Below are 11,041 nucleotides of genomic sequence, written 5' to 3'. Positions count from 1 at the left end.
ATATACATACATATATATGCTATTTATTATACAATAGGTTTCATTATAATTTTAATAATTATCTCTGAAGATCATTAATACCAGTACATATTTATTCTATTTCTTTAAATACCAACTATCAACATTTTAAACTTACTTTTGGATTACAGTACAAAATAAAAGAGAAGCACACCTGCTCAATTGTCATCTGTACTGCAGCATGGACGGGCATACTATAGCTTGGTCCGGCTCTCGCAGAGCCCCAACCACTTTCCAAACTGAATCCTAAAGCTGGAATTTACAGACAAAAAGAATAAAATCACCAAAAACAAAAAAGAAAAGAAAGAAGTAGCTTTATAAGATACACTGCATGAAAAATTCCCACTGGCAACCAGGCAAGGTGGTACATGCCGGTAGCTGTAGTACACTAGGAAGCTGAGGCAGACAGATCTCAAGTTCAAGCCCAGCCTGGGTAGTTCAACAACAGAGCAATATACTACCTCAGTACAAAAAAATTAAAAAGAGCTGAGAATGTAGCTCAGTTTGAAGGCCTTAGGTTCAATCCCCAATACCACCCAAAGAAAAAAAATTTCCCTTAGGGCTGGAGATGTATGTAGAACATCTGCAGAGCATATTCAAAAAAAAATTAAGGTATGCATTCTACCACTGAGTTACATTTCTGGCCCTAAAACAAATTTTAAAGATAAATATTAATCATTCAAGAAAATTATTAAAATAGTCCTACAAAATTTGAATAATTCTGCCAAAGAAATAACCTTTTTCATTCTCTCTGGAGAGATTCTTTTTGTCTAAAATTTATCAAAAAGAATGTAATGCACACCTGTAATCCCAGCACGCAGGAAGATCCCAAGTTTGAGTCCACATGGGAAACTTCACAAGACTATCTCAAAAAAGGGGAAATAAGGGATGTACTCAGTGCAAAAGCATTGAGGGGAATAAAGAGAGGGTACCTAGGAATTTCCTGTGTTTTTTTTTTTTTTCAGTACTGGGGATTGAACTCAGGACCTTGTGCTTGCAAGGTAGGCGCATTACACTAAGCTAAATCCCTAGCCCACTCCTTCTGTATTTTTATGGGTTGTGACTGTATAGTTACAGGCATGCACTCCATACTGATGTTTCAATTACCTGTAATATAGTAACCAAATATCCAATAGAGGCCCCATGAGATTATATGTTCAAGTGACCCCAAAGCCATTTTAATTTGTGTAAGTACACCGTTTGATGTTTGCACAATGACAAAAATCAATGAATGGCAAATTTCTCAAAAACCGTCCCTGTTGTTTAGTAACCATAACTATTTCAAAAGAAAACTTCAGAGAATTCATCAAAAAGACTCCAAAGAATCGTAATTTGGAGCCTTCAGCACAAAGCAGTTTGGCCACCCAAATTCAAAGATAAATGTTTTGCAATCCCTGAATCTTACAATATTAAAATAATATTAAATTAAACCCTAAACTTACTTTTTGGTGCAGGACCCAATTTAAATCCATGTTTCTTCAACTGATCTAAAACTGCTTTTTTATTTTCTTCTTTTCCCCAAAAAGTCATATGCAGAGGCATGGTAAAAGTATTATTTGCACCAAAAGGAACTACCCTATTACATTTAGGGGAGAAGAAAATGGGAAATTAGAAGTTATTTTTTATTCTATTTAATAATCTGTTAACTACATGTCCCAAGTTGGTCTTTCAAATTTTGCATGGAAAGAAAATAACAGACTAGCTGGGGGTACCTTAAAGAGCAAAAACAGAATATGAAATAAAATCAGCCACAGTAGAAGGAAAAGGTGTTTTTTTGAGAACAGAATGCCAAAAGAAACTGAGAGCATGGGATAAAGCTATTTTAAAATAAGAGGATAGGGTTGGGATGCCTATTATCCCAGCTCCCAGCACTTGGAAGGCTAAGGCAGGAAGTTTGAGGCCAGCCTGAACTACATAGTGAGTTCAAGGCCAACCTGAACCACAGAGCAAGACCCTGTCTCAAAACAAAACAAACAAAAACCCACAAGGATAGCTTACATGCAAGACTATCCAATAAACAAAATAGTACAGCTATGGCTAACAGAACCACTGAAAAGTAGCAACTCACTAATTGCCAAGAGGGTGAAGAATGATTTACAAAAACTATTTCTAATCCAAGATTCACTAAAAATTAATTCTCAATATTTGAAAAACACAATGAATTTTTAAATTTTAATCCCTGGGGCTGGGGATTTAGCTCAGTGGTTCCACCGCCTGCCTTACAAGTGTAGGGACCCGAGTTTGATCCCCAGTACCAAAAAAATAAATAAAATAAAATAAGACAGTGCTAGTGCTGAGCATTTATCTCCCAAACTCACCTGAGATTAGGATTAAGAATATCCCAAGCATTTGGCTTGGGGTATAAATATCCTAAGTATTTAAATTGAAATCAGAAACACAAATGCCTATGAGAAAAGTTAATCAAGATGAGAATGAGAGCTTTAAAAAATAAAAAATAAAGAGGTGGAAAAATGAGAGCGCATGCCATATCTAAAGGAACTTTCTCAGTTCTAGTCAAAGGATTGTCCTATGAAATGAGTGTCCAGCATTGCCAGCTCTTCCATTAATCAAAAGTACTTTTAATATATATATGTTTTACATTTAGGAAAAATTAATAGGTAGAATATCTAGATTTAGACACTGGAAATAAATGTCTAAAACACTGTGTAAGCAAAATTAAACATCGCCATCTAATAAAAAAAACTCCCAAATTTATGAATTGAAAGGTTCGAAAGATGATACCCACTTCATAATATGTGAACCAAGGTCTATTTTCATCATGGTAATAATTCAATAGGCAAATAAAAGGACAGCTAATTGATGGCTGGGTAGTAGAGGCAGATAAGAGAACTGATATGAACACACAACTAAAGATACAGTGATAAGCAGTGTTATGATAACCTTATAAGCTCTAAGAAAAGCTCTTACAAGTTGAAAGGTAACTACAACTTACAATTATTAAAATTAAACTCTCAAACTACATTACCCTTCCACTTGTGCCAATTTGTTGTCCATGATATAGGCCAAAGCCGCTGCAAGATCTTTCTTTAAATAGCCAACCTGATTTCCATTCACATTGTTTACTTTAATCGCATTCTTATCATAAGTGTTATTAGGCTCTCGTTGTAATGCAACCATTTCATTATTATTAACCTGAAAAAATAATGAGCATTATATTATAAATATGAAGAGACAGTGACAGTTGGACTGTATTATACTTTATTGGGATTTGGATTTCTATTCATTTTTTAATGATGCTGCTAAACACTGCACACGAGAAAAATGTATTTGCTTGCACTCAAGCGAGCAATTAAAGAACAAGTTTTCAAATGATTCTTCTATATTATTTTCTAATTTATACTCATTGGCAGGTTAACAAATCCTTCACATTCACACTACCTAAAATTTTCAACACTAACTTCTGAAAAACAGCTAACCTTTATTGCACAGACTGATTTTATAAATCCTCATAACCCTATCAGTACTATCACGATCTCCATTTTACATACAAAGAAACAAACACGGGAAAGTTAAGTAACTCGTTCAAGGTAACAAAGCTAAAAAATAGCTAATATTTGAACCAGGCAGGTTTGTCCCTGGGTCTGAATTTTCCAGAATCTTAATAGGGATAAAAAGGCAACAAGAACTTGGGCATGAGAAAAATATATTGAGCCTTCAACTCAAGTGATTCTCTTTATTTCACTTGATTCAAAACCATGTAAGGACCAAGGATTTAAGCTCAGTGGCACCACACCTGCCTCGTAAGCACAAGGTCCTGAGTTTGATCCTAGGTACCAAAAAAGAAAAATGCAATTGCAAGGGTAACAGAAAATAACAGAACAAGGACTTCCAAAAAATCTTTCCTCCATAAAGTAACAGAAAAAACTTTTAGAATCAACTCTTTCAGAACTCTAGAAACCAAAGGCTGACAGCAATCTGAGTGCTTAGTCAAGAAAAATGGCTGAATAGCAGTGCCCTAGTCCTAACCCCAGCTCTGCATTTCTCCAGTAACTTTTAACAATACTGTATCGGTCTACTGGGATTGTTGAAGCTGAACTCATCAGAGGGCAGCAAATGAAGTTATAGGTTGACTGTTGTAGCACGGTTCTGGGTAGGGTGATGGATTTACTGAAGAGGAAAGATCCAACAGGCTTGCAACCTGGATGAAATAAAAGGGGGAGAAGGAAGCTTCACCATCTCATGCCTGCCACGTCATAAACTGTTTCTCCTTTGCCATGCTGCACTGCCTTGGAACCAGCCAACCACAGACTAAATCCTCTGTAACTCCTTTAACTTAAGGTATCCTGTCTTGGGAGCACTAAGAAAATACTAAGATATCTTTTAAAATGAAGACATTTCCAGAGGAAAAAACTGAGAGACTTAATCACTACCACATTTGACCTGCAAGACCTATAAGATCTACAAGAAACGAGGTTCTTCAGGGTAAAATCATAAAATACTAGACATAAACTTGAATTCATATGAAATTAACAGCACAGTTAAGGTAATTATGTGAGTAAATATAAAAAGTATAAATGTATTTTTGTTTGCAATTTCCCCTACCAGATTTAAGAATACATGAAATAGTATTAAACATACCAATAAACTTAACAGAAAAAAAAAATAAAAAAGAAATAGTATAGTGGTACCTCAGCTCATGAAAGCTTTAATTTGCAAACGATTTGGTCTGCAAACAAAAGTGTTTGGCAAATTTTGTTCTTGTTCATAAACACTGCATCAGGTAACAAACACAACCACTGCCATCTTTCCCAAACACAATCATGGTCATCTCTTCCAAAACAGTAGAACAAATTAAGTTCAAGCCCAGTATGAGCAACTTAGTAAGACCTTTTCACACAATAAAAAATTTTTAAAGGACTGCGAATGCAGATCAGTGCAAAGGCCATAGGTTCAATCACCAATCCCAAGGGGGAGAAAGTGTATTTTATCACCTGTAATCAATTTCAATAAAATTAAAAAATTAAATAAAGATTAAAAACCTTAATTTCTATTACAGTATTTTTTCATGAGTGATCAACTCCCAAAATGTCCATGTAAGTAATTTAAAATAAAAGAGTTATTCTTACACAAAAAATTATACCATTTCACTAAGGGAAAAAAATGATCACAATAGGCATAATATGATTTTGTTTTTATTAACAAGATTCCAATGTACATGCATATGATTACAGAAAGAAGTGTAGAAGATATAAATAGTTGCAGATGGTACTCTTTAAAAAGATTTCATGCTTTTGGGCCAGGAATTTAGCTCGGTGGTTATACCACCTGCCTCTCAAGCACAAGGTCCCAAGTTCAATTTTCGGTACCTTCCCGCCAAAAAAAAGATTTAATGCTTTTTAGCTATTTCAAAATAATGAACATGTATCACTTAAAATACACATTTTAAAAAGTAAAACACTAAGTAATGACTATTTTTAAACAGCACAGATTATTTTACTAGCATCATAGGGATTATTGTAAGATTAACACATAGTGATTGTCCTAAGATTCATAACAACCATAATCTAATGCTTCACAAAAGTATATAACAACTTAGGAAACAATTCAACTTTTGGGGAAAAAATCTGAGTAAGAAAGCTCAGAAATGGACATAAGCAGGGTGTGGTGGCACATGCCTATGATCATAGTCCTGAGGAGGCTGCGACAGGAGGATCACTGCAAGTTTGAGGCCAGCCTGGACTACACAGTTAAGTTCAAGGCCAACTACATAGCAAGACCCTGTCTCAACACACACACACACACACAAGAAACGAACATAATACAGAAAATATCAAAAAAGAACTTTATTTTCTAAAAGAATTTTTAAAAAATCATTTCACAAAGACTAAAAAGAACACAAGGTAAACAAAAGTGAAAAATATGGTAAGAAAATTATGAAAAACAAAAGGGAAAACTATGAAAAAAAGGATTTCAGAGACAGGAGGCAATATTAAAGACATAAGTATACTAGATCTAAGAAAAGGAGAGACAGAGAATGAGTACAGAGTCCCTAAAGAAGAAAGAGAATATGGAGTTCCTGAAAAAAAACTATAATTATCAAAAATTTTCTGAAGTAGAAAAATTTATAAAACTAAGACACACCCTAATGAAATTCCTGGACTTTCAAAATAAGGAAAAGTATCTTTTAGTTATTCAGGCAAAATAATTTTTAACTCATTTCAGTGGAAGAGAAAATATTATTGGCATCAAAATTCCCACCAACATTTTGTGTAACATTAGCATATGGAGAGAAAATATGGGTGAAAGATATTATACAGTGGATCCTCAAGTTAAGGCAGGCCTGACTACAAACAAGTTTGGTTAAGTAGGTTAATGGAAGATTCATCTGCCTCTTCTTATCTATAGCATGTACCCAGGTAAACATCCAGATCTGTGCTGTATAGATTTACAACCAACTTGAGTTACAACCAGCCACTGGGAACCAAACAAGTTCATAAATCAAGGGTCCAGTACACTCAGCCAAACTGCTCTTCAATTATAAAATGCCGAAACTGCGAACACACAAAAACTGAAGAAATATTTTTCTTTCCTTAGTAATCTAAGGAGAGCTAACGCATTTCAATCACCAGACAATTTGAGATGCTCCAATGTAAAATAAATATGGGATAATGAAAGAGTAAATAAATCCAAACATGAAACTCTACACAAGAAATTTATAGAACATACTTAAAGCAATTGAAAAACCAACTTGAAAAGCTTCAAAAATAGCCAGACCAAGTGGCACATGCCTGTAATCCTAGCTGCTGGGAAAGCAGAGGAAGGAGGATCACAAGTTCAAGGGTAATTTAGCAAGACCCTGTCTCAAAATAAGTAAAAATAGCTGGAGGTAGAGAGCACCTTGGAATTTCATCTTCAGTATTACCAAGAAAGAAAGAAAAGAAAGGAAGATGAATATGGGGGAATGAAAGAACTAACAAATCTAACAGGATTCCACAAAACACCAGACCTGGTTTTTATCCCAAATCTACAACATGAAAGAAAGAGTGAAGGGATGTCTAATGATGATGTAGGAAGCTTATTTTCAGATATTTTTAAAAATCAACCATAGACATTTTTAAATAGGAGAATCTCATTATAGACTATTTATTACATGTGGTAAGGAATTATTTTGTTAATTATGAGAAAAAATGTTTCTTTTTCTAGAAATACATAATTCATGTAAAATGCTACATTTGGAATTTGCTTTTATGAAAGGACAAAAAAATAAGAATCAGGTACATATACAAATAACTTGTTAACTGTTGAATATGAATCATAGGTATAATGGAAGTTTATTTTATTATGCATGTTTGAAATTTTTCATAATAAATTAGATAAAATGACAGCTATATCATCCAAATAACAGAGGCATCCTAGACAACCATAACAAAGGCAAGTACTGACCACAGAAAGTTATACATGTTTTATACACACACATATATATATATATATATATGTGTGTGTATAAAACATGTATAAGTTTCTGTGGTCAGTACTTGCCTTTGTTATGGTTGTCTAGGATGCCTCTGTTATTTGGATGATATAGCTGTCATTTTATCTAATTTATTATGAAAAATTTCAAACATGCATAATAAAATAAACTTCCATTATACCTATGATTCATATTCAACAGTTAACAAGTTATTTGTATATGTACCTGATTCTTATTTTTTTGTCCTTTCATAAAAGCAAATTCCAAATGTAGCATTTTACATGAATTATGTATTATACACACAATTCAGAGATAAGAGATACAAAACAGACACAGGAAGAAAAGGTACAAGATATTCTTACAACAGGAGAAAAAAAGGACCTAAAAAAGACAACTCCCTTTCTTAGTAAAATCTGAACTTTTGAAATGAAAAATATTAAAGTTCAGAAATGTGTTCAGGGGCAGAAAAGAAAGCAATGGACTTAGAAGTCATTTTTTAGATTCACCATATAGAACCTGTGTATTTGGGTTTTTTTGTTTGTTTGTTTGTTTGTTTTTTGCTGTACCAGGGATTAAACTCAGGACCTTGTGCTTTTGAGGCAGGTGCAGCGCCACTGAGCTAAATCCCTGGCCCTGGGCAAATTTTTTAACCTTCTGGAGCTTTACTTTTCCAGTAAAATAAGGGGATAGTAGATGTCCCACATCAGTTACTGTAAGGATTAAGGGATAGTACAGGCAAAGTCTTTTGTATATTTTAAGTGTGACACAAAGGAAAAAGAACAAAAGTAGGTATGCTATCTCCTGTTAGCACATATTTCAATTAAAGTAAAATATTAACTGCACATATAGCTTTCTAATACTCGTTTTCTAGATTAATACCATAAATACATCACAACTTAATGTATTATCTATTTTTATACTCACTACTCCTGTGTAATAGCGTAGTCCAACCACATGACCTCGCAAAAGTCCAAACAAAACTGAATCTAGCTCTTCATCACTAGTTAGGAAGTCATCTGGAGGAATAATGTCTTGGAATTCAAAACGTGGAAAGAAAGTTGGATACGGAAGGCGTGGGAAATGTCCTTGGACTCCATATTGGACAGTCTGTAAGTACTTCCAAACAGGGTCCCTATTAAAAAAAAAAAAGCACAGAAAAACTACAGCATTTAACCAAGTATTTCTCAAAGACTATGGGCTAATCGTATTTACAAGCCAATAGTTTCCTCACACTTTATTTTAGCAAACAAAAATCTTATGTGGGAATCACTGCACAGATTAATAGTTACTCTGGTTAAAGAAGCAATTCAAAGAGTGGAGAAGACTTCTAGAAACCCTGCTCAGTATTAGATCTTCTACCACACTCTTGCCCTTATTCAAAATGGAAAAAAATAAAAACAGTAGGGGCTCACAAATGGCTTTTGTAGCGAAAATTATTTATGTAAATGTAAGTAGTGTCTGTAACTACAATTATATATGGAAATGTCAATGTTGCTTAATCTAGAAGACTTGCAAAACACAGAACTATTATTATGTATGAAGCTGTTTGTATCTTTTCTGATAATGTATCCAGCATTCATTATCTTTGAACAGAACACAGTTTATTCTGGTATCCCACTACGCCCTCATCGTAGAAATTGACCTCAATCCCCTCTTACCACTTCCCCATTTCGATGGATTAAGGATGCTCCCGACCCCCTTTTGGATGATTATTTCTGGAATGGGCACGAAAACCACTTGGGGTGATGAAAAGTATGATGTCTGTTGGGGACCTCCAGGAAGCTTCCATTCTCCTAAGAACGGACATGCGCTCTGTGCTTTACGTTCTCCTTGAACCGCGCGTATTCCTCTTTCAGTTCCTCTGCAAATTCATGTTTGCCAATCTGTGCATGCACAAAAACTGTGATCTACTTAAGGACAAGGGCGATCCTATTCAGCCCTCTATTCCGATCCCAACGCCTAGCGCACAGTGGGTATCTGATGAACGTGTTATTGAATAAAGCACCGACCGAGAACCTCTGAGCACGAGACCTCCGCCCCTCAGTGCATGACAGATTTCCCAAAGCGCTGGCACAAGACGCGCCAGAGGAGCCGCTCCTCGCCAGCCAAGACAATGCATTTATTTTTCCGGTGGCGTCATGAGCGAACAACACAGAGAATACAAACTGCGTATAAAGTATCGGGAACGCGAAGTAAACGCAGGGAAAGTCGGGTTCATTTGGGAAGCTGCCCGGCCATTAGCGCCATCGCCCCACCCCCTCCACTCCCTTCACCTCTTGAACATCCAGGACATGGCGCTGAGTGGGATGATGACAAGAACGCCTGGACGCCCCTGAGCGTTCTCGAGCCGCCTCAGGAAGCCTCTTTCCAGGCCCTGCAGCCCAGAAGTCAGCAGCAGATTCCTAACGCCGCTTCAAGAGCGCACCGCTATACCGTAAGACACAGCGCTTCCAGTCACACGTCGCGGCCGGCTCCTTGTAGCAACAATCCGTGAAACAGTCGCCGCCCTGTGACTGGCACAGGGAAACTCCAATCGTGAGGAGAAGCCTTCGGAGATTGACCAATCAGGATACGGGAGAGAGGGTAACTCCGCCCTGCAGTGAAATTCAAAGACCGTGGGGGGTGCGCGGGCGGTTTCATCCGGGTTCTTTCCGGCCCCTGAGCGGTCTCGGGAGTGCCACAGCGGTGCGCGGTACAGACGTTCTCGGAGTGAATCCCTCCTCCGAGCTGAGGGACCCTACTGCCCTTTCCAGTGTTTTCCCCCAAACCGTCAGACTAGCCCTGTTCTTCAGGCCACACCCTCGCCTAACATCTTCTCATCTGACCTGGTACTTGTGTCTTCCACCATGGGAGCTCTACGTTTTTCAGACCAGATGTTTGCGAGATAATTTTCCTTCGTTTTCCTGTGGTCATCCCTGGGCCCTTTAAGGTAACATTTGTTATTTTTAAGCCTGGTCAGAGTGGAAACAGACACAGATTTCAGAAAATCTGAATGGGAATGTAGAGATTTCTCCACCCCCCTCTGTTTTTAAAGAAAATTTTCATTTCTTAGTACAAGAAAGCCGTAAAATAATATTGACAAAGCTGGAAATGGTTGGAGGGAGCTGCTCCCACATAGGCATGTGGCCATCCATCAGCAGAGTATGGGAGGTGTTTAATAAAACAAATTTTCAAGAAGCGTTATCTTAAACTGTGGTAATCGGTTACCATAACTAGCAGTCGAATGACAGATTTGTGTGGGAAGGGGACAAGTTGAAGATGGAACCCAGAGCCCCAGCTTGTTAGGTGGATCTCCAGCCCCCAGTGATAGAATCTGAAGCAATTTATTACTTCCTTTCACTAAACAGGAAGTTAATGAGGAAGGTGATGACAATACCGTTTCAAGTTATTTAGTTATTTTAATTTCTTCTCAAAGTATTATGAGGCAAATGGCAACGCAGTACAATTTTAGTGTGCTGGGTTCAAAATACGTTACTGGAAAATACCTCAGAAAAAATGCCCAGGTTGATAATGTTTTGTATGTAAAGTTAATGAAGCCCTGCTCATTAAACTGAAAGATAAAATTCCAAATGTGAGAATAAAGCTCTTTCA

The 11,041-nt window shown here is 36.6% G+C and overlaps 1 protein-coding gene across 4 annotated transcripts in view; it reads right to left on the bottom strand.

The window, feature by feature from the left end:
* The window catches only part of Hltf (helicase like transcription factor), a 65,031-nt gene extending 55,095 nt beyond the window's left edge, over positions 1 to 9,936 (bottom strand). For all 4 annotated transcript variants that reach the window (XM_019207636.2, XM_010625287.3, XM_019207637.2 and 1 more), the window contains exons 1-5: positions 9,724 to 9,936; positions 8,375 to 8,582; positions 3,005 to 3,171; positions 1,461 to 1,594; positions 173 to 270 (exon numbers count right to left, since the gene is read on the bottom strand). In XM_019207636.2, the coding sequence (XP_019063181.1) occupies positions 173 to 270; positions 1,461 to 1,594; positions 3,005 to 3,171; positions 8,375 to 8,582; positions 9,724 to 9,743 (627 nt within the window). In that variant the 5' untranslated portion in view covers positions 9,744 to 9,936. The remainder of the gene's footprint in view (positions 1 to 172; positions 271 to 1,460; positions 1,595 to 3,004; positions 3,172 to 8,374; positions 8,583 to 9,723) is intronic.
* Between the last annotated feature and the right edge of the window lie 1,105 nt (positions 9,937 to 11,041).

Source organism: Fukomys damarensis, unplaced genomic scaffold, assembly GCF_012274545.1.
Source record: "Fukomys damarensis isolate Sample0158 unplaced genomic scaffold, DMR_v1.0_HiC HiC_scaffold_37, whole genome shotgun sequence".
NCBI classification, from domain to species: Eukaryota; Metazoa; Chordata; class Mammalia; order Rodentia; family Bathyergidae; genus Fukomys; species Fukomys damarensis.
Note: the sequence above shows the minus strand (reverse complement) of the source record. Positions and strands in the feature narration are given on the sequence as shown.